This window comes from Leptonychotes weddellii, chromosome 3 (genome assembly GCF_054177405.1).
Source record: "Leptonychotes weddellii isolate Sample4059 chromosome 3, ASM5417740v2, whole genome shotgun sequence".
NCBI classification, from domain to species: domain Eukaryota; kingdom Metazoa; phylum Chordata; class Mammalia; order Carnivora; family Phocidae; genus Leptonychotes; species Leptonychotes weddellii.
The window spans coordinates 19,033,824-19,057,581 of NC_138371.1; the positions used below are offsets into that span (position 1 = coordinate 19,033,824).

The 23,758-nt window shown below is 43.1% G+C and overlaps 1 protein-coding gene and 1 long non-coding RNA gene across 9 annotated transcripts; one reads left to right on the forward strand and one right to left on the reverse strand.

Annotated features, from left to right (window-relative positions):
* Positions 1–20: 20 nt before the first annotated feature.
* On the forward strand, positions 21–5,279 carry LOC145720469 (uncharacterized). Its single transcript, XR_014143393.1, has 2 exons — positions 21–267; positions 5,024–5,279. It is a non-coding gene; the product is annotated as an uncharacterized LOC145720469 (long non-coding RNA).
* Positions 4,859–23,745, reverse strand: TMEM169 (transmembrane protein 169). 8 transcript variants are annotated; one of them, XM_081813661.1, is made up of 4 exons: positions 23,646–23,745; positions 23,042–23,153; positions 8,511–20,774; positions 4,859–7,362 (listed from the first exon to the last, which is right to left on the reverse strand). In XM_081813661.1, the coding sequence occupies exons 3-4, from the start codon at positions 8,782–8,784 to the stop codon at positions 6,740–6,742; spliced, it is 897 nt and encodes a 298-aa protein (XP_081669787.1). In that variant the 5' UTR covers positions 8,785–20,774; positions 23,042–23,153; positions 23,646–23,745; the 3' UTR covers positions 4,859–6,739. The 8 variants fall into 8 exon arrangements, with proteins under 8 accessions (XP_081669787.1, XP_081669788.1, XP_081669789.1 ...); XM_081813662.1 differs by having other exon boundaries at positions 8,511–8,899; positions 23,046–23,153; positions 23,642–23,733; XM_081813663.1 differs by having other exon boundaries at positions 8,511–8,878; positions 23,642–23,733.
* Positions 23,746–23,758: the final 13 nt, after the last annotated feature.

Here is a 23,758-nt window from a genome sequence, read left to right on the forward strand (position 1 = left end):
GATTTCCTTGAGTATGAATATGAATCTAGAAAGTCACGTAACTTCTCTAAAATCCTGTTTCTTTCAAAAGGGGGAGATAATGAAAGGCTTCACAGATGCGATGGCATTGGAACCAACTGCTGAAAGAACAGTTTTAAAGGCAGTGGATAGTGAGATTGATTCCTCCCTTTGCAGAGGAATGAGACATGCACAGGCCAGGAGGCATAAAACAACACCTGCTAAGGATCTCCCGATAGTTTGAAGTGTCGCTAGTTGGGAAGGAAGGAGGTGAGATTTAATTTGGAAGGCCAATCTAGGGAGATGTTCTAGAGGTGGGGGCTATCAATCAAAATGCCTGACATGCTCACAGTTGTAGAAAGTGGTTGGGGTTTTTGAATGTAGGTAGGTGAGATCCAGAGCCCACGTCCAAGAAAGAATTCTTGAGAGGTCTTTGGTGCAAAAACGTGGATTTATTAAAGCATAGGGACAGGACCTGTGGGCAGAAAGCTGCACTGGGATTGTGACAGGTGACTGATTATATATACCTTCAAGTTGGGGGGGGATTAGGGGTAGCATAAGTCTCTAAGGAATTTTGGAAGCAAGGTTTCCAGGACCTTGAGAGGGCTAGCTATTGTTAGGAAAAGGTCATTTATTAGTGTTTAGTAAACCCTCAGTCCTGAGACCCTTCAGATGTGTATCGGTGCTTGGGGGATGATAGCAAACATGTATCTTGGGGGGGGGGTAGAGATAAAGGAGGTTTCCAAAGGAATTTTTATATGTTAAAGTAGACTCACAGGATCATGGGGGGTTGGGCTAAGATTGCCTTTTGCCCCTAGCAAAGTATTAACACAGAGGGGTACCTGGGTGGTTCAGTCGGCTAAGGGTCTGCCTTCTACTCAGGTCATGATCCCAGGGTCCTGGGATCAAACCCCTCAGCGGACTCCCTGCTCAGTGGGGAGTCTGCTTCTCCCTCTGCCCCTCCCCCCACTCATGCTCATGTGCTGTCTCTCTCTCTGAAATAAATAAAATCTTAAAAAAAAAAAGTATTAACATTGAGGCAGCTGAGTTCCTAGGGGAATATCACTCTGCCTGTTTCAAGGACTTGTTAATGGACTGTTAAGTAGTAAGGAAATTTAATTTTTCTTTTGCCTTTGTTTCCCACATCACCCACCACCCCTTTTCAAAAGAAACTGCCCAGCTTTCTTTGAAGGAGGCAGGCCCAAGCCTAACCTTGCCCAGAAATGGCTGTTTTCTATACCAAATGGCTGACAAGCTGAGAGGTGATTGGACAAAGGGTCCTGCAATCTGCAAAATAGCTGCAAACCTCTGTCCAAACCAGGAAATCAAATCCAACCAGATACTCTCCCTCTTGAAAATGGACCCAGAAAAAGCAGAAACTAAAGCTGGAAAGATAAGGATGCCATGAGGAAGGAGGGGTCTCAAGGAAGCCAATGTTATAAGTGCCCTGAAGCCATAGAGTCAGGCATTTTCAGAGTATGCTCATAGAGCCTAGGAGGTTCTTCGTGATGAGGAGGAGAACATGCAAAAGAAATGTAGATAAAATTAAATTTCCTTACGGTTTGCAGCCCATTGACAAATACTAGAGACAGGCAGTGACATTGCCCAAGGAACTCACAACTGCCTTTATGTTAATGCTTTGCTAGGTAAAAAGGAACCTTAGCTTGATAGCCAGCCCTCCAAGATCCTGCAAGTCTTCTTTAACATATGAAAAATCCCTTTTAGAAACTTCCTTTGTCTTTACCCTTCCCCTCAACTTAAAAGTATATAGTCAATAGCTCCTCACAATCCCAGGGCAGCCCTTTCTGCCCACAGGTACTTTCCCCAGGGTTTAATAAAAACAGCATCTTGGGGTGCCTGGGTGGCTCAGTTGGTTAAGCATCTGCATTCAGGTCAGGTCGTGATGCCAGAGTCCTGGGATCAAGCCCCGTGTTGGGCTCCCTGCTTAGGGAGGAGTCTGCTTCTCCCTCTCCCTCTGTCTGCTGCTCGCCCTGCTTGTGCTCTGTCAAATAAATAAGTAAAATATTAAAAGAAAAAAAGAAATTAAAAAAATATTTTTGGGGGGGCAGGGGAGGAAGTGGGGGAGGGGCAGAGAGAGAGGAAGAGAATCTTTTTTTTTTTTTTAAAGATTTTATTTATTTGACAGAGAGAGACACAGTGAGAGAGGGAACACAAGCAGGGGGAGTGGGAGAGGGAGAAGCAGGCTCCCTGCTGAGCAGGGAGCCCGATGCGGGGCTCGATCCCAGGACCCTGTGATCATGACCTGAGCCGAAGGCAGACGCTCAACGACTGAGCCACCCAGGCGCCCCGAGAGGAAGAGAATCTTAAGCAGGCTCCATGCCTAGCACAGAGCCCAACATGGGGCTTGATCTCACCACCCTGAGATCATGACCTGAACTGAAATCAAGAGTCGGACACTTAACCGACTGAGCCACCCAGGCACCCCTAAAAACACCTTTTTGTCCCCAAAATATCTGAAGAACTCTTTCTTGACCATTCACTCCTGGCCCACATCACATCACTTCAAGCTTTCAAGTCCAAGGAGTTCTTTTAAAACTCAAATATTATTTTTTTAAAATTCTCTCTATAAAATGTAAGAGAGAATTAGTAGTAATTCACTCTAGTGAAGGAAATTTGTATGTTTCATGTTGATGATAAAAAACCTCTCCAAAGGCCTGATATACAAGGGAAGCCATTTCAGATTTCTAAGTCAGTATGACTGTCATGTAGTTTTTGAACTTACATAGGTGAAGTCCGGAGCCGATGGCCAACAAAGAATTCTTGAGATGTCTTGGGTGCAAAAAAAGGTGATTTTATTAAAACATCAGACAGGACCCTTGGGCAGAAAGAGCTGCTGCACCAGGGTTGTGAGGGGTAACTGATTATATACTTGGGAGTTGGGGGACATAAGGAAAAAGGAGGTTTTCAAAAGAACTTTGAGATGTTAAAGAAGACCTACAAGATATTGGAGGCTTTGCCATTGTCAAATTAAGGTTGTTCTTCCCTCTAGTAAAGCATTAATAGTAAGACAGTTGGGAGCTTCCTGGAGGAACGTTATACTCTGCCTATCACAAGTCCTTGTCCATGGGCTGCAGGTTATAAGGAAATTTAATTTTATTTACATTTCCTTCTACCTTTGTTTCCCACATCACTATGGATGGGTGGGTGATGTTAGGGCTCCAGGAAATTGAATCTGTGGGTCTCTGGAAGTTAGGCTATGGATAAGAATACTTTTTTCTTGTAAATTACTAAGACATTTGTGAACTAAGGGAGACTCATGTCCTGTTAGACTGTGATCTCTATCAGTTAGCCATTTGTTTTTCCTTCCCTTAGCTTTAGGGCAGCCAGGAGTGCCCGAGGAATGCCACACACAACCCACCTGGAAGTGGGGGGGAGGGGAGGTTGTGGGGTGTCAGCTTGTGCTTTGTCCTCAGCTTGCCTTCTGCTCCCTTGTCAATTGTAATAACCTTTGTTCAGACCCAAAGCCTTATTTATGGGCCATCACACATGCATTGTACATCTGCTTTGTGAATGACAAAAATTATCTTGTCCTTGAGTTATTGATCAACACTCCTATCCCTTTACAATAAAACTAGTGATACTTGCCCATATGCTAATCTATAATCTCAGTGAAAAAAGTACATAACCCTGTAAAAACTGTTCATTTTCCAGAGCACTTTCTTCCCTGTGAAGAGTGTGTTTCCCTGGCAGCTGTTCTAACTTGGGCTCGAATAAAACTCTTTCTTACTTTTAGAGATTCTGAAAGTTTTGTTCATTTTGTGTCAACCATATCAGTGTTTTTATCTTGTAGGTAGTTTCTATTTCTTTCTTTTTTTTTTTTCCCCCTCTCTCCTTTATCTCTCTTCTCTCTCCCTCTCACCCACACCTCCTCCAGTACAGGTTTGTTTCCTGGGAGAAATAAAAGAGATTCTAGTACCTCTGCTTGTTTGCATCTCAGGGGGGAAGGGGGGAGGGCCAATGATGTTAACCACTAAGCTTTTGCAACACTGCAAAATGTAAGTCCTGGGTGGCCATCAAGAGCACAATGAAACTTTCAGGTCATCTAATCTTTAAAATTTAGAATCTTGTTTTATTGAATGAAAATCCTGGAGAATAAAGGTTTTATTCCCTTTTGTACCTTGAAGTGATAATGAAGGTGTTGCTCAATGTCAATAGACAAGATGGCTTAGGAATAGCAGTATCGTCATAGTGGATCAGATATGGTTTACCCAGCTCAGAGTATCATGGCTGCAAAGCCATCAGAAAGCACAGTCCTCCTTGATGCTCACCATAAATATTAGGTAACTATGAGCTAACAGAATGTTCATAGAGGGTACTAATTCTCTAGGTATTTGCTGACAGGAAAGATAAGATTTCTTTAGATCTCTTTGGTTAAGACCTCCTGCCTCTAGTCTAGGTTTTTACATAACTTACTAGAGCCCGTGTGAAATGATTTCAGTTTCTTCCACTAGGTTGTGAGCCTAACTAGGCTGAAGGCCATGTCCACTTCATCTCAGTATCCCTTGGGCCCCACCCTCACCCCATCCTCCTCCATTCCACCACGGCCACCATACCCTAGTCCTAATCATGATTATTTTTGGCCTTGGCCATCGGTTTCCCTAATCCCAGAAAAATGTGACAAATGTGGTTGCAACTTCCTCATGTAGGCTTAGGTAAATATGTGATCTGTGGAAAACAGTCCACCTAAATGGAATCCCCATAAATTAGTGGTACGTGGGAAGAGTCAAGACTTAAGGATCCATATTAAGATCATTATACATATATAGGACAGCCATCATGCTCACCCTTTTTCTGCAAATGGTAGCATTCAAAGCAATTTTGGAGAAATTCAAAGACCATGTGAACAAAATTAATTTGATTTTATTTTTATTTTCTTTTTCTTCATTTCAATTGTTTACATTTCTGCAAAAGCACCAGAGAGCACCAAGGTTACTTTCAAAAATGCTGGGCAGAGTTTTGTTTTGTGTGAAACTAATAATAGATTTTGTTGTTGTTGTTTTTAAAGGGGGTTCTTCTGAAAGTGGCGTTCACCATACTTTAAGCAAATGTCCCTGGCCTTCTGTGGGAGAGCACTACTGACCCATCTGGTTTGATTCACAGCAGTTCTTAACACAGCTTCTTCCTGAGACATGAACAAGAAATGGGCACCAGCTGTTCTTGTAAGGACCCAAAACTCCAAAATCTGCTTGATCTCTTGGGATTCGATTTCTTGACATGAGAAAGACACCCTCAGGAATAAATGTATAAAGAAAAAAAAAGTTCAGATTCTATTAATCCGGATTCATCTGGTATACACCCCCTAGTGGCCAGGAAGATACAATTTCACAGCACAGACAAGATAACTGTTCCTTAAACTCCAGTGAGGTCCGAGTGAGTGAGGCTGTGAGGTCTTGCCAAACAACAGAAAGCTAACCCAGTGTTCTTTGTGCTTAGGGCTACTGATCCCTGTTGGGGGAAGTTTGCAATCCCTCCCTACACAGTCTTTAATATGTAGATTAGATTAAATATCACTACCCAATCCTGCCTTCACTACCAGGAAAAAAGTTATGCTACTAATTGTATTCAACTCTTCACTCTTCCTTTCTAAAAACCCTGAAACCACATGACATTACAGACTAATTGCAAAGTACATGAGCTGCTAATATCTATTTATAGCAAATACATAGTATATGTAACTAGTATCTATGTATAAATTCTCTGTGTAACATTTGGTCTTAAATAAATAAATAAATAAATAAATAAAATTATATTAGCGGTTTGGGATCTGAATATATTTAAAGAATTACTGTGAAGCAGAGATTCTTTTATGCCTACCAAAATAGCCATGTTTCTCTTTTTGCTTAAATTAGCAGAACCCAAATATTTAACCTAGAATATAGCTGCCTAACCAAAAGACTACATTTCCCAGCCTCTTTTGCTTGTGAGGTCATGTGACAAAGGCCTAGCCAATGAAATACAGGACATGTTGAGTGAGACTTCTGGGAAGTCTCCTTAAACAGGGAAGATGTGCACTTCCTCTATTCTGCAAGAACCGTGGATGTGATGGCTGGAGATGTAGTCAGCACTGAGGTGTTGAGGATAAGGACAAAGAAGGCTATATCCTACTAATAGTAGGGGAATAAAGCCTGGGGTTTGGATGACTTCATCAGGTCCCCTGATGGTCTGCCTCTAGACTTCTTCTGTACAAGAAAGAAAGAAACTTCTATCTTGTTTAAACCACTGATATTTTGGACTTTAATTATATGCCACTAAACCAAAATCTAAGTGATACACACAAATCTTTACATCCTGCTGCACTGTGGTAGCCCTGTCTCCTAAGTGTTTCTCTCCATCCTACTTACTATCTTTTTGGTGAACTTGGTCTCCCTTGGACCTCCTTTTTCTCCAGGTCACATTTAGTCACATCCTCCCCTGGGTTCCAGGCACCAGTAACATCTTCAAGCTCCAAAACTTACACACAACTGAGCTCCCTGTCCCAGATAAATGGTCATTTTAGGAGAGGGAATGAGAAGAATTCATCCATGGATAGACTGTTTTGGTACAAATTGTTTTTCTGTTCCCTGCCCTCCTAGAACCACCAAGATGGTAGAACAGAACAGTGTGGGCTAGAGTTTTCCAGAACTGAGAGGGATAGGGGTTTAATTTAAAGAAAGAATCTTCTGGAATTGGAAGATGATATATAGGCTCCTGGGACCAGAGAAGGACATAAGTTGTTGGACGTTTAGACAGTGGAAGTTTCTACTTCCTGGGTGGGGTCCTTGTTGGAGAGATTGCCTGAGATATTGTCAGATTCAAGCAACTCTACAATGCTGTAGGGAGAACAGTCCTCCAGACCTAGCTTGCTGCAGAGCCAGCCACAGAAGCCTTTCTCCATGTCCCGGGCAGCTTGCCACCATGCTCCCCAGGACCATGAGAGCTGGACCACTGCAGCATAGAGACCCAGGGAAGAGGCCATGGCCATGATGAGCACAGGATAGAAGAGAATGAGGCAGGGGCAACATGAGATCTTGTGCCAGAAGGTCCTCTCCTCGTTGTACACAAGGAAGATGTTGTACCAGGTGATAGTGCCATAGTAGAAAGAGACAACAAAAGAGAGGATAAAGACCACAGGCAGACAGACCAGTGTCCAGAGGACCACATGGGGCCCACGGTCTGCTCCCATTTGGCAGGCCTTTCTGTCTTCAGGGGTTATCTCCCTTGATGATCCTTTAGGCTTGGTCAACTCTTGCAGCTCCTTCTCCGTCAGTGTGACATGGATGTCCACCATCTGGCCCTTTTTCTTCCCTCGTGTGATGGTCCCAGTTAATGTGACATAGCGGCTGTCCAAAGGCAAGTTCCATATCCCTGCAGGGCATCAAGGAGGTGATGTTAAGGTCAGAAGAGTGGACATTTTATCACAGTGTCATCACCTGAGCTGGAGGCTGAATACCACAGTTCCTGTTTTTATAGCACCTGGCACAGTCCCGGAGTCCATGACTCAGAGATGGAGTGGATGGATCTCCCTCAGGAAGCTGATTCCTGACATTATTACTCCCCCAGGGAACTCTTACTCCACACATGTGGACTCTGAAAAAATTGCGAAGCAGGTTAACTTGCTTTTCAAGTTCTCTCTCCACTTTTCTGGACCTCAATCTCGACACGATCTCTGTAATATGGAGGGGTGTGAGGAACTTTGCCATAGACACCACTTTATGATCTTATTTCTAGTTTATAAGTGCATGAGTATCCATTAGTGTGTGTAAGATTGTGCTGCGTGTGTATCCTACTGATGCTCAGTGCACACCCCTTCCCTGCTCATCCCTGTCTCTCTGCTTTCCATCTATTGCTGCACGGTGATGCTTAATCCGGACACTCAACGGCTTTGTTAGCAGCAACAGACGTTCTTATACATGCATCCTTATGCCCATTGGCATAAGTTTCATGGGGTAGATACTGAGAATTTCTAGAACATAAGATACGCAGTGTGAATTTAATAAATATTGATAAATGTCCCTACAAAGCGGGTAAAACAGATTCCATTTCCACTTGAGGTATATTGACAGTACATCTATTTTCTCACATTGATGTTGTCATAATTTACCCAATTTTTGGCCAACCAACATGTAAAGGAATATTATAACTCACTGCTGTTGTAATTTGCATGTTCCTGATTATTATAAAAGTCAACTATTAGCTTCTCTATCTTATGTGTATTAAATAATTAGCATAGTCTTAAAAATAACTAAATAATAAGCACAGTCTGCTTGTATTACTAATTTCTGTGTATAAATCAGTCTCTTCTATTACACTAGGAGTTCAGAAAGGACAGAGATCTCTTCCACATCACTGTGAAGAGAACACAGTCAATGCTTCATAAATACTGCCCATTTAAAAGAAATGAAAAAGAAATGTTATCAACAAGACGAAGTAGGTCAGTGAGCAAATCCCTGTCTGTCTTCTGGAGAATCCTCATTCCTTCCTGTGGCTTTAAGTAAGTGGCCCCAGAAACTTACCATCATCTGCAGGATAGTCTAGAAAATCATCCCCCTCCTCTTCTTTAGGCCGGTCTCCACCTTCAGATTCCCCGGGCTCCTCATCCAGTTTCTCATTTTCTGACCGGTATATGATGATAGATTCGGGGCGGGACTCTTTCCTCTTCTTTTTCCTGCGACCCATTGTGGATTCCCCATCCAGGGCCAAGGCAGCAGCCACAGCCTTCCTCAGAGAGCCCTGGTGGTGGGGGCTTGGGAGTTGGCCCTCGCCTTCTACTGGTGAGAGCTCTTCCATCCTGCTCCTCACGTCTAGTTATTCCTTGTGAAGAGTCTGACTTGCTTCGGCAAACTCACCATCCAAACATCACAGAGCTTATTCCTGGATGGGACTATGCAAAGATGTTCCATCACTGAGTTCCACAGGAAAGATAGGAAAGCAAAGCCATCAACGGAAAGGAAACAGGAGGACACCTGGGTGGCTCAGTCAGTTAAGCGGCTGCCTTCAGCTCAGGTCATGATCCCAGGATCCTGGGATCGAGCCCCACATCGGGCTCCTTGCTCAGCAGGGAGCCCGCTTCTCCCTCTCCTTCTGGCTCGTGCTCTCTCTCACTATCTCTGTCTCTCTCAAATAAACCAATAAAATATTTTTTTAAAAAAAGAAAGAAAGAAAGGAAATAGGATGAGATGGAAAGGGGTCTGGGAAATGATTCTCAACTTGGCCAAAGGCTTCTCCTCCCTTTACTTCTCATAATACTGTATTTTGGGAGTGCTGTGGAAATACTCTGACAAGGTTGGATTGTTGTGAATAAAATTTTATTTGTGTTGCAATAATATTTTTGTCATTTATGCAAACTTATAATATTATGCAAAACCCACCAGTTTAGCTGGGAGATATTGAGTATGAGGAAGTTGCGTGAGGAAGCTTTACAGATAAATGGGACTTAAGAACTATTCTCACTCCCGGGCGCCTGGGTGGCTCAGTTGGTTAAGCAACTGCCTTTGGCTCAGGTCATGATCCTGGAGTCCCGGGATCGAGTCCCGCATCGGGCTCCCTGCTCAGCAGGGGGTCTGCTTCTCCCTCTGCCCTCTTCCCTCTCGTGCTCTCTGGCTCTCATTCTCTCTCTCAAATAAATAAATAAAATCTTAAAAAAAAAAAAAAAAAGAACTATTCTCACTCCCATGAAACATGACAATTTGGATGGCTAGGGCCAGTACTCCAGGCATCTGGCTGTCAAGTCCTGCATTACAACCATACTCAGAAGGATGAATGAAACTTTCAGTAAGCTCCCCAAAGATGGCACAATGTCACCAATCATGTCTACCATGGTATTCTATGAATAACACGTCTCCTGGCTTCTTGTTAGCCCAAGATCCCAGAAAATTCCTGGGATCTGTCCTATCACATGTGGGGAGACCAGTGGAGAGGATGCACACTTTTCCACTCTTAAGATTCTCTCTCCTCTTTGTGTTCTCCAAGTGAAGAGAGGTGGGGAGAGAGGAGAGTCTACATAACATCTTTTAAAGACATGATTGGCCTCTGTTTTGGGTGCATTGAACCATTAAGAGGAGAGAAATGCTTTCAGTGCTGCTACTGAGGAGAGGAAAATTAGCAAATACCCAGCTAGTCATATTTAGGCAGCTAGTTGCTCGGATGCTTTCTATTTTTATTTTTTAAAAGATTTTATTTTTAAGTAATCTCTACATCCAAATGGGACTCAAACTCACAACCCTGAGATCAAGAGTCTCATGCTCCACCAGCAGAGCCTGCCAGGTACCCTGCTCGTATGCTTTTTAAAACAAAAACAACAACAACAACAAACAAAAACAAAAACTCAAAAGTATGTTATTATGGACAGTTTCAAACATACTAAACGGAGAACCTTTTTATTATGGAAAGAGGCAAACCTGTACAAAAGACAGAGAACAATTTTAAGGACCCCTCATTGTCCCTATCACCCAGTTTCAACAATAATCAAAATATTCATAGCCAATTTATTTAAAGGCAAATCTCAGACACCATTTCATCTATTTCAGTACGTACCTCTTCCATATAAGAAGTCTTAAAAAAAAAAAGAGATAACCAGAGTATCATCATCACACCTCATTGTTTTTAAAACAATTCTTTAATATCATCAAATATCCGGTCAGTTCAAATTTCCCTGTTTGTTTAACAGTTTAAAGTCTATTTTCTGGAATTAGGATCTCAATAAGATCTATGCAATGCACACAGATCCTACCTATGCCTGTTTGTGTATGGTAGTGTTGTCCAATAGAATTTCTGCATTATACCTCACATAATGCTAGTACAACTGAGGAAATGCTTTTTTGAAAAAAATTGAATTCTAACCAATTTTAAAATAGCCACATGTGGCTACTGACTACTCTATTGGACAGGTCTATATGCTCTCCCTCCAAATATTTTCCTTCCAGTTTCTTTGTTAAACAAGTCGGTTATTTACCTTGCAGATTCACACAGCCTAGGTTTTGCTGACTGCATTCCCATAGGGTGTTCCTCGGAACCATGTATTTCCTGTAAATTGGTAGCTAAATAGGCTTGATTGGATTCATGTTGGAATGTTTTGGGTTGGTTGTTTTGGCCAGACAATGTTATAGAGGGCGTTCTGTACTTCCATCTGAAGACGCCTAATGGGCCATTTTTTTGTGAAATTAGTAGCCATTGATAATCACTGGCTAGATCCATTAATTCATTAGGAGTTGCAAAATGGTGATATTCCAATTCTCTCATTTCTTCTTCATTTATTAGCCAGAATACTCTCATGCACTTTTAACAAACCCAGTTTTAAACTTGGTAGAGGAGGCAAATGGCCCTGTTATTATCCATTATTATTGGAAATAATACTGGAAAAATATCTTTCTGTAATGACTGCAGTGACAGCTTCTATTAATATGAAAAATTTCTGAACTATTTACCTAATACATTCCCCATTCACAAATAACTGTATTTACAATTGCGCATTGCTAGATTCTACTCACAACCCTGCCACCCCAGGATCCCAGAGACTGGCCACTCTCCAGTGACTCCAGGTTGCCAGCTTTCTGTTACTTTTATTCTCAATTTCCAATTCCTCATTGTCTTTCAGTGGTGTCTGAGTATTTCCTTTCTTTCAATCCCACATGCATACTCTTTGATTTCTCTGTATCCCCAATAGTGAGGCTTCTCCTCTCATTTGTCTTAAATGGTCCTAATGTCCAGTGGGCTGGCCCAAGCAAGGGGGCAAAAATAAAAAAACAAAAAATCTAACAAGGCTCTAAATGCCACTCAATTTGAAGCAAATCTCATGTCTTAAAATTATGCATCTTTGATATTATCATGTGACAGGGCCAACTCTATATCATATTTCTTCAAATGCCAAAACACATTTTTTCCCCCTCATCTCAGTGTTTCTAAAATTTGGATGCAACTTAAGACCAACAGAATGACTTTTCACCCCAAAGGCTGGGCTACCTTCTCAGCAAGTAGCTCTGCTCCACTACCCTTTGCCCAAGTTCTTCTTTGTCTTCTATAGTTGTTAATTTTCTTATATGCCTCTCCACTGGATTGCAGGTACGTAGTCTCAATCACCTTGTGTCCTGGGCACACAGACTGGAATAAAGAAGGTGTTGACTGACAGAAGTGAATATGTCCACAGGTAGAACTGGAAGGCTATAGGAAGTCCTCACAGCCTGACTTTGCTTGGGGCAGGGGAGGCTGTTTGAACAGAAGGAGCATCATTATCTTCACAATCTTATGTATGGAACTTGCTGGACTCTAAGAGCCTTTAGGTGATGTGTCTAAGAACAGAAAGATCCAGAGCACAAAGGCTTCCCAAGATAAACTGATTCAGGACACAAGGAACTCAATGATTAGAAAGATTTGAGGGATCTGAAGAGAAGCCAGAATATGGAACTCAACCATTAGAATACTGAGTGTGCCTTAATGAGTGTTTAAGTTTGCCTTAAGGGTGTCTATAAGGTCAAACAGTACTCTCCTACCAAAGTAGCCCCAGGGCAGAAGAGTAGCCATCAGGGCAGAAGAGTAGCCATCCGGCCAGAAAGGACTGGAAGGACAGGCTGTGTGTGGCTCTCCCTAAGGTTTGAGGTTTGTTGTTAAAAATGTATGTGAATTTTGAATTATACTTTCTAAAAGTCTGTATTTAATATAAAAATGTTTTCCCTGGTGCAAATCCTCTAGTAAAAATGATACTTGGTAAGTCATACCAAGGTAATTCTATGATGCAGGTGACCTCTGAACGCACCACTTTATATCTACTCTAAGGTTACAAACACCCGAGATTGAGAGTGTGAAAATAAACCAAAGAGATTTCATTTAAAATAGAGTCAGGAAACCCTGGCAGGGGAGCTCTCAGGCATCTACCACTCCTTGCAGCCTGCACAACTAGCAGAAAGAGAAAGTTAAGAATTATCTTGACAACTACCTTTTTTTTTAAGTTTTATTTATTTAAGTAATCTCTACATCCATCAGGGCCTGAACTCACAACCCCAACATCAAGAGTCTCATGCTCTACCAACTGAGCCAGCCAGGTACCCCTCTTGAAAGTTATCTTAAGGCCATTTTTCACATAGGAGTTTCATCGCCTGCTTTTATGAAAAGAAAGGATGAGTCTTCCCTGCCCCAGCAACAATGCACTAACGACTGCTTGCAGCCAATGTGAACCAGCCACAGCCTCAAATTCTTTGTTCTACAATGAACTTTTGTTCAAAACAACCCTCTCCAATTTCTTCCCAAAACTTAATAAAAGCTGATCTTCCCTTTGTCTCTTTGGACTTATCTATGTTTCATCATGCATGCATGGAGTAATAATCACTGTTAATGGGCTTTTGCAAACAGAATAATCTGTGGTGTTCTAACTCTTCAGTTTTGGGTGGCCACAATGGGACAGACCGATGTTAGATAATAGGAAGAGTTTCTGGAGCCCTAGGACAGAACACAGAAAATAGGAGTCAAGAGAAGCACTGGCGTCTCTTGGGGATGTAAAGACAAACATGACTATATTATCAGCTGATGGGGTGGTGGGAGGAACGAGTCTATCTGTAAGCAAGGATGGAGATGACCCTTGGAAACCCCATTAAAATCCTTTAGAGGAAGTATTAAGTATAAAGAGTTGGTGAGCTCCTGGTAATTCACCATAGGGGTCTATTCCCTGCTTCTGGGCACAGCTATTTTTAGACAGGTACACAGCCAGTGTCTACTTACAAAATAGGTAACTGTCCCTGATTCACCTCAAAACATGATTTGAGGGGCTCCTGGGTGGCTCAGAGCCCCACGTTGGGTGTAGAGCTTACTTACAAAACAAAAACCAAACAACAACAATAAACCCCCCACGATTTGAGAGTACAAAATGGCCCGACAAACTTAAAGTTGGTTTGTTCAGTAGCTATGGTAAAAGATAGCCATCAGAACCAGTTTGGAACCTGTCCAATTGATCAACAACTTCCCTCAATGGAGATGTTTTGGAAACCAGCCCATTAGAGTCCATCTCTCATTTCTAAAAGTCAATCAGGTCAGTACATTTGCCGGTCAGAAGCCAGGGGCTTCCACTGATGAGTGGGCATTCAAAAGCATATTCACACAGACAGCTGTTGATCAAACAGGTTTAAAACTGCTTCTGGTGACTACTTGTTATGGCTTTAGAATAGTCCTTTCCTAAATTTGTGGGAACTTTTTTATTCTATTTGCCATGAGGCTGAAATGAGATCAGCTGTGTCTCAGAACAAGGTGTAGTAGTTATCTATTGTCCTGTAACAAATTACCCCAAATTTAGAGGTCTAAAAAAATAACCAAGAATTATCCCACACAGTTCTGTGTCAGTAATCCGGGAGTGTCTCAGCTGGGTGGGCAGTAGTCTTCTTAGTCTGCTTCCCACCTACAGCATTTGGGGGTCCAAAAGCCTTTTTTCTTTTGGACAGTCTCTGAACTCTTTAGGTATTCTGTCAATATAATTCTCTTAAAAACTTTATGGCTCTCCTGTGAATAGTTTTTCTGGGTCAGAAAATGTGAGAGTGCCTTAGTTGGATGTTCTGTCTCAAGGTCCCTGAAGATGGCAGGGCAGCACTCATCTGAAGGCTTGGATGGGATCAGAGGATCTGCTTCCAAGATGGCACATCTGCATGGTGCTGACTCAGGTCCTCCCTCTGCAGGCCTCTCTGTGGGCTGTTTGAGTATCCTCACAACAGTGTCTGGTTTCCCTCAGAGTGAGCGATCTGGGAGCAGATAATTTTCTTGACCACTTCAACTGTACTTCTTTTTTTAAGGTTATTTATTTATTTTTTGAGTAATGTCTACACCCAACGTGGGGCCCAAACTCACAACCCCAAGATCAAGAGTCATATGCTTTTCTGAGCCAGCCAGGTGCCCCTCAACTGTACTCTTGATCCTCTATCTTCCTCATCCTTGATTTTCTCCCTTTCTAATAGCTCCAACTTCTCCCCTTTGCTGATTCCTTTTTGCCTGCAAATAAACCCAGAAGACCCTAGGTGGAAAACTAGCTTTACTTGCCACTTATTCTATCCGATGTCCTGTTTCTCTCTTTGTTTCATAACTAAGCTTCTCTATAAAATAGTATACATCCAGTCATTATCAGTTCATCCTCTCAATGTCCTGTTCCCTTAACCATCTTTTTCTCCCTTCTCCCAAACCCCTTTCTAACACACACACACAAACACACCCCACATGCACACTGATAAGTCACGTGGAAAGACAAGGAATAGGCCAGGAAATGAGCATTTATCAAGTCTTATGTGCCAGGCTGTAAGCTAAATTTTTTATACGTTACCTCATTTGCACATCTCAACAAGCCCACTGTTAAATAAAGAAGTGACAGAACCTGGATTTAAGCCTAAATTGCATAACTTCAAAAGCCCAGAATTTTCCCTCCAAGATTAGTGGTGGCTGCAGTAGATAGCTGATGGGTTTTTGTTTTGTGTGGGTTTTTTTTGGCTGTGGGGCTTGGTTTTGTTATTGTTGTTTGTTTGTTTGTTTGGTTTGGGTTTTTGCTTTTTCAACCTCATTCCTCTTTCCTTTGGTGACAGAGCCACTCTTTTCTGTGTGGAATAATACAGCCTTGAAAGTCACCAGTGTGACCACAGTGACGATTTTACCATTCTTATTCTCCTTATCCATACCAGAGCCCTAATTCTGCTTATTTCCAGGTCTTTCTTGAACCTTCCCTTACCTCCTTTGACTTTCTACCTTCATTCTCTTGCTACCTCTCAAATCCTCCTTTTGCCTCCTTTATTCCCTCGTCTGTCTCCTCCACCCATAATAGCCAGCACTTTTGAGACTCAATTCTCAACTGATTGCCCTCTATTCTCAATAGTACATTCTCTTCCTCCTTTTGAAATATGCAGCCTTCCTACCTACCTCTGCAGGACACCTCTATGCCAAGAACGCCCAAATACAGATGTCAAGAATTAATGTATCATCCAGACGGATTTCCAGCAGCCTAGTGGATATTCTCCACCTAAATATCTCATCATTTCTGGCCATGCATGTTCAAACCAAACTCATCATCTTTATTTCTAGCTGACTTAACCTCTTAGTGTTACCAAGAGGACAGGGAAAGGGGGAAGGGAAAGGAGAAAGGGATGGAGAAGGAAACCCTATAACATTTATTTTGTGCCTATTCTCATAAAAGATAACATTTGCTGACTATATCATTTGTTAGTCTCTGTGTTAATTGCTTATACATGGTTTTCCCATTTCATTACATTCTAATACTTTTTTGGACAATACTAGGTGCCAAATACTGTACAATCGTCCTAGGCACAGCAATCTTAAGAAACAAATAGTATCGGGGCACCTGGGTGGCTCAGTGATTAAACATCTGCCTTCGGCTCAGATCATGATCCCAGGGTCTTGGGATCGAGCCCCGCATCAGGCTCCCCGCTCGGCGGGAAGCCTGCTTCTCCTCTCCCACTCCCCCTGCTTGTGTTCCCTCTCTCTGTCAAATAAATAAAATCATAAAAAGAAACAAATAGTATCTTACAAATGAGGACATTTGGACTTAAAATTAGTAACAACTAAAACTTATTGGATGGTTACTATGTGTCAGGTGCTGTTCTAAGCACTTTACAGTAATCATATTGTTTAATTGTCTCAGCAAACCAATGTAGTAGGTACTATTATTATTACCATCTAGAGGATCATTTTGCTCAAGGTTACGTAGCAGTGGGGCTGGGACTTACACCCAGGTTTGCTCATTTCAAAGCCCATGTTCTATTCATGGTGCCATGCTGCATGTCAGCATTTACCCAAGATTCTATACTTAAACCCTTAGAGTTGTCTTCAATGAATCCATTTCCCATGTTAGGGATATATTCCTATGTTCCTAATAGTAATCAATTTCTAAGTCCTGCCACTCATTCCCATGAAATCTCTTTGTTAAATGTCTTCACTTGAATTTCTACTACCCCCATTTGCCTCTCATACTACTTCCTCCGGGCTGGTTTCTCACCTTCCATTTCAGAATTCTTCCTCAACCATGTTAAATGGTGATTAACAAAATAAAACATCATTGTTATGTTGTCCAGTAATCATCACTATCTTGCCATGACTGACTAAACTCTATCTAAAAGGGTCTGTCTGGAGTTGAGGCTCTCCCCATTCATGCTCCTGCTAGGGTTCAGGAGCAAGTTTTCCCCTTCCCCAGAACATGACTAGTCAACACATATGAAGACGGTGATGGAACCAACATAAGTATATGTGTTGACTAGTTATGTTGGTTCCATCACCATCTTCACTCTTTTCCACCTGTTTCAAGCCTGGCCCAAGACAGACTCACTCATTCGTGTCCCCTTCTGTGACTACTCCGGCCCACCCATCTGTCCCCACCCCAGTCCTATTGCTGCAGAAGAGTGGGGAGAATGGAATGAGTGTTCAAGTATAAAATGCCTATGATGGATTGATATTTCATAAATATTACTTTCCAATCCCTTTCTTTTGCCTTCTTCTACTCTGTATTTCAGTAGCATTTGTCATCTGCACTATGCTCTCTCAGTGCTTAATTATGCAGCATTTCATATCATCTGGTATTGAGTAAGAATGGCTTCATTATTTTTCATTCATCTTCCCAGGGAGATTATACAATTTTAGAAATCAGGACCTGTCTTGTTCTTCTTCACCTCCAATGGAAAGACCCCATGGCTAGACATGTAGCAGACACTCAGTTGAGTGTAGCAGACACTCAACCCATGTTGACCTGATAAGACAGAGGGGAAGGGAAAGTGCCTAATCAGAAATAGGATATAAATGGGGGCACCTAAGTGGCTCGTCGGTTGAGCATCTGACTCTTGATTTCAGCTCAGGTTGTGATCTCAGGGTCGTGAGATAGAGTTGATGTTGGGCTCCTGGCTCAGCGTGGAGTCTGCTTGTTCCTCTCCCTCTGCCCCTCCCCCGGCTCGTGCACACTCTCTCTCTCAAATAAATAAAATCTTAAAAAGAAATAGGATATAATTGTTAAGAAAGGAAGGCTTAATTATCTTCCCCATTTTCGTGCACTTTATTATGCTGTTAATATCTGATCTGAGAAGCAGGTTCTGAACATTTCTCCTTCCTTTTAGATTCCATAAAAGAGAGAGTAAAACAAATTTCCCCAGTTTCCAAGGCTTTAATCAGTAGAGTTAAGAGAGGAGAGAGGACTTCGCTCTTTCCTCTGGAAGTTAGGCCTCGCCCACCCTCCACTTCTGCTGCCCTCTGAAAATTATTAACAAACGTGATACAGCAGGACACTAACTTCAATTAATCACTAACTCCAAATTCTTGGTCATCCTAGGGGGAAAAATAGGTTTTAAAGAACATGCTTAGACTCTTATGCATAAAATAACTGGTTTTAAGCCACTCTTGAAGGTAATTCTCCAGATAATTCTTAAAATTCATCCACCACTTTTTCCCACCTCTATTGCTACCATTCTTATCTAAGAGGCCTTTCTTTCTTTCTTTTTCTTTTCTTTCTTCTTTCTTTCTTTCTTCTCCTTTTTTCTTTATTTCTCTCTCTCTCTTTTTTAAAGATTTTATTTGTTTATTTGAGAGAGAGAGAGAGAGAGCTCATGCCTGTGTGTGCGGAGCCCAATGTAGGACTCGATGCAGGGCTGGATCCCAGGGCCCTGAGACCATGACCTGAGCCGAAACCAAGAGTGGACGCTTAACCAACTGAGCCACCCAGACACTCCAAGGTCATCCTTTCTTATGTGTGGTTCTAAAAAAATGCTCCTTGTCTTCTGGCTTCTACTCCTGCTGTCTTCCAATCAATTCTCCACTCAGCAGTAAGAAAGATCTTTTGAAGACATAAATAAACTCATGCCGTTTTCTGCTTAAAACCTCCAGTGACTTCTCATTGGTATAAAACAAAATCCAAACTTTTTCATGTGGCCCAAGGACCTACCTGACGTGGCCCCTCTCCATCCTGCCATGCTATACAATATACCACCTCCTTCATATATACCTCCTATGCTACAATCACACTGGCTGCTTACACATTCCTCAGGAGCACTAAATGTTTTCCCACTTGAGGCCTTAAATACTGTCTGCCTTGCCTGGTCTCCACTCCAATCTCGCTCTGTCACATGGCCATCACCTTGGTATTTCCCAAGGCTCTGTTCATTTGTCAGCTCCTCCAAAGCTTTCCTGACACCAAACCTAAAATAGGCTCCCTGCCCTGCCTTTCATGATTATCACAACAGCCTATTTCCTGTACAAGACTTATCAACATCTGTAATTAAGTTCTATTTCTTTTTTCCTTAAGATTTTATTTATTTATTTGAGTGAGCAAGCAAGAGAGCACAAGCAGGGGGAGGAGCAGAGGGAGAGGGAGAAGCAGACTCCCTGCCCAGCAGGGAGCCCAACATGGGGGCTCGATCCTAGGACCCCAGGACCATGACCCGAGCTGAAGGCAGATGCCTCACCAATGGAGCCACCCAGGTGTCCCAAGTTCTATTTCTTATTTTGCTTGTGTATTTTCTATCTCCTCTACTCAACTATAAGGTCTAGGAAACGGTACCATATAAGTAAGCCAACACACAGATGTTCAATAAACAAATTTTTAAGTAACTGGATTAATGATTTGGGTTGGGGGGGAGTTTGAACTGGTAGCAATTAAAGATTAGCCTGATTTTGTCGAAGACTGAGACTGAAGAAAAGTTTAATAAAGAGACATTACGGGGTGCCTGGCTGGCTCAGTGGATGGAGTGTGTGACTCTTAATTTCAGGGCTGTAAGTTCGAGCCCCACATTGGGTGTAGAGATTACTTAAAACAATTTTTTTTTAATCTTAAAAAAATGAGAGAGACATTAAAAAGTTCCTCTATGCTTAATAAACCCTGTTATGGTATAATTGTATCTATTTTCTCCTCCAACAATGGAGGGTTCCGCTGGTCACATGACTTCCTTCCTAAAGATAATATTTCCCAGCATCCTTTGCATCAGGTGTGATCTAGAACAATCAGGGGTTTGGTTTTTTTTGTTTTGTTTTTTGTTTTTTTTAATTCCCCACTCCCTTCAGAGTTGTTGTGTTTTTTTTTTTTTAAGATTTTATTTATTCATGAGAGACACTCAGAGAGAGAGGCAGAGGCAGAGGGAGAAGCAGGCTTCCCAAGGAGCAGGGAGCCCAATGCAGGACTCGATCCCAGGACCCCGGGATCACGACCGGAGCCGAAGGCAGACGCTCAACCATCTGAGCCACCCAGGTGCCCCAGAGTTGTTTTTTGTACCTTTACCCTTATGGTCACATCTCCCTCTTCCAAGGAACCTGAACTAGGGCCAGAAGGGTAGAGTATGATCATTTTCAAGTTAACTTACTACTATTACTATTACACAGTGAACTGTGCCTTGCTCCCACCTTACTGCTCTTTCAATTCTCTCATCTCTGTATCTGTCACCCAAAGGGCCACATATCACCTGTCTGAGGTGGCCATAGTCTTCCAACAGCATTGTGGTTTACCACCACGAGATGCCCTACGCCAGCTAGGAAATAAAATGCTTACCATTTTAACCACCGAAAATCACCATTAGCCCCTCTCAGGAAGACAGTCTCACCAATGTAAAGGTGGAAGGGAATTTGGCTCAGGCTGATGTCAGTGATTGGAGCAATGATGGAACAGCAACTTAAAACTCCCAACCTCTAGCCAGTTGCTGTGAATTGGTTATGAGTTAGACTGCATCCTGTTCCTTCATGGTCCTGTAAGCAGCATCTCTCTTGTCACTGCTCAACCTACCTGTCCTGAAAGGCTCTCACATTGAGGCTGGTTCATCATCTAGAAGCATCTGGCTTGTCTACAGAGGAAACAGTTCCTGGTAGCGAGGGTGGTGGGTTACAAGGAACTTGAGCATCTCCATATTCTTAAGAGCTGTAAAATTGGATCTTCACTCTCTGATCTTTTGTTTGTTTATAGGGAATAGGGGTGGCCCTATTCCCACTCCTGTCATACCTACATGCTAGAATAAAAACTCTACAAAGCAAGGACAGGGGCGCCTGGGTGACTCAGTCAGTTCAGCGTCTGCCTTCAGCTCAGGTCATGATCGCAGGGGCCTGGGATGGAGCTCCACGTTGGGCTCCCTGCTCCACAGTCTGCTTCTCCGTTTCTCTCTCTCTCTGCCTCTCCCCCTGTTCATGCTCGCACGCGCACGCTCTCTCTCTTGAATAAATAAATAAAATCTTAAAAAAAAAAAGGCAAGGACAGCTAACTGTACTGTCCACTGTACTGTATCCTCCACGCCTTGAACAGTACCTGGCATGTGGTATGGAATTGTTTATGTGAGCTGGCTCAGTTCCGAACTGCTCTTACTTCAAGGTGGGGGTGTGGGGGGTGGCTACATGCCTCACTGACATTCTTCTAGCACCAAGATTCAGTGAGGCTGAATGTTGAGAATCTCACAGGCCCCTGTCAGTATGAGCCAGCAGCTGTTTTGAGGCAGGAAGAAAATGAAGTTACCAGGCAGATGGGGTGGGGGAGGGGTGGGAAGCTGGGTGAGCAGCAAGAGCATCCCAGAAGATGAAGGGAGTCTGTGCTAATAGAGTATGACAGAGTGGGAGTGTGGAAGGATCATGGCCCAGGAGATGCCTTTTTCCCTGGGACAAAGGGGGCAGTGATGCAGATTGCAGGGTAGCATTTGATTCGGCCAAAGGAACATCAACGTAGCGTGGCATGGATGCCTCGTGAAATGATGACTCAACCAGGAACCAGAATTAAAATCTAGAAACAAGGAGCCTCTGTTGCTGTACCTCTAGGCCTTTTGGGGTTAGCAGACTTTCAAACCCTGACTGAGGCGAGAGAGACGGGGCAAACAGCACATGCCTTTTCATTTTAACAGATCTCTCAAAGAGACCCCAACATCTATCTGAATCACAGACTCTCTCTGGACTATGAGAAAGAGCCTTGCTGACTGTTCAGACTGCAACTTCCTTGCAGCCAAGGAATGGCTCCTTGTCATCCTCAGCAGGCAAAACCGGCTTAAAGCCAGTCCAGTCACCTTTTCACTGGAGGACTGCAGAATCCCTCAGTCCCCTCAGCTGCCATACAAAGGCTACAGTAGAACCAGGCCCACACTAACCCACCCTGGCAGAGCTCTGTGAATCCACAGGTCTAGACCAGATCACAACCACATTAAATTTTATCTTTGATAAAGGTATCTTTAAAAGAAACTTAGAGTGTTCTTTGCTCTCAAGAAAGAAAGCATGGAATTTTCTGGAATAAGAAAGCCCTTAGAACTCAGTCACTATTTCTCATCCTGTTAAAAAAAATACTTTGTCACTGGACTCAAAACTCTATCTAGCAAATGGGAAGCAGAAGGTGGAAGAGATGTCTTCCTTTCTTTAATGAGTATAGATTGGAATCTGTCATCAACAAAAATAGAAGGGCAAGTTTTCTTTCTTTCTTTCTTTCCTTTTTTTTTTTTTTAGAGAGAGAAAAAAGCACAGGAGGGTGGGGGGCGGTTAGGGGGAGAGGGAAAGAAAGAACCACAAGCAGGCTCCGTGCCCACAACCCTGAGATTATGACCTGAGCCGAAATAAAGAGTCAGATGCTTAACCGATTGAGCCACCCAGGTGCCCCAAGGCAAGTATTTCTTAAAGGAGGTCAGAGAAGGGTAAGGTGATGGAATATCAGAGAGGAGGTGATGTCTGATTCCACTTTTAACAAGACCCATTTCTAATTCACTTTGTGAATAACTAGCTGGTGGGTGGGCCCAAGAAAAGAATGAAGGTATTTATTTGCTTTTACATCATTTTAATACCTTGTAGGGGAAAATACAGTACTCTGACAGCAGACAGAAATAGCATCTTCCCTGGATTGTTAAGACCACAGCACCACCTACATTCCCTAGATCTGCCAAATTCTTAGGCCAAGTCTCCCTAGGCCAGTCCAGGTGTAAGCTCTTTCTGGTGGGTTGACAGTATGAAGCTAGATGAACAATACCGAGGAGAATCTGAATAATAACTCACCGCTACTGGGCATCAAACTGCGGATGAGAAATCCACCCCCCCCGCCAGAATGCTTGCTTCCCTGCATAAGGAATGAACTAGAAGATAGGATCTCACACACCTACATTAGCGTTCTTGCAGGAAACACACACCCTTGGATTCATCAGTTTATGCAGCCCGGTTGAAATGGATTAGATCTTAAATCTGGTAAAGGTTACCTCTTCCCTTCATTCCTGGGTGGGGAAAGGGAGATGAGGTGGAAGTGGGCTCGAGTTTATTTTTAAAATCATTTATTATCTTGGTTCTGTGGATAACTGCAGCTGCATCCCCCACTCCTCCACCCTACCCCCCCACCCCACCCCCCACACACCTTAACGCGCAGCGTCCCTTCCAGGGGCGGAAAGGATCTGGAGGCCAGGTTTCTTCCCCCTCAGCTAAGCCTGCCCCTTTCCTTCCCAGCCAGAGGCACACCGCAACTGCAGCCAGCGCATCTCCCGACGTCCGAGGCGGCGGGCGGGCGCAGCACGGCTCCCGAGCGCAGCCTCTCTTTCCCCAGATGCCCTGGAGAATTCATCTTAATTAACCATGAGAGCTTATAGCACTGAGAATTTTTGGAAATCAAGCACGCGCCCGCTTTTTGTCTGCTTCCCTTCCTCCGGTCCCCACAATGGCCTCGAAATTTAAAAACAAAAACAAAACCCCAACGAACAAGGGATCTCACCTACACATGCCGGGGACAAAGTCTGGCAGAGGACCCAGACCGAACCAAGCAGCCGCCGCCGGGGAGCAGCCGTCTCTGGGAGGATGGGGACCTGCCGCGGCGGGAGGGCGGGGCGAC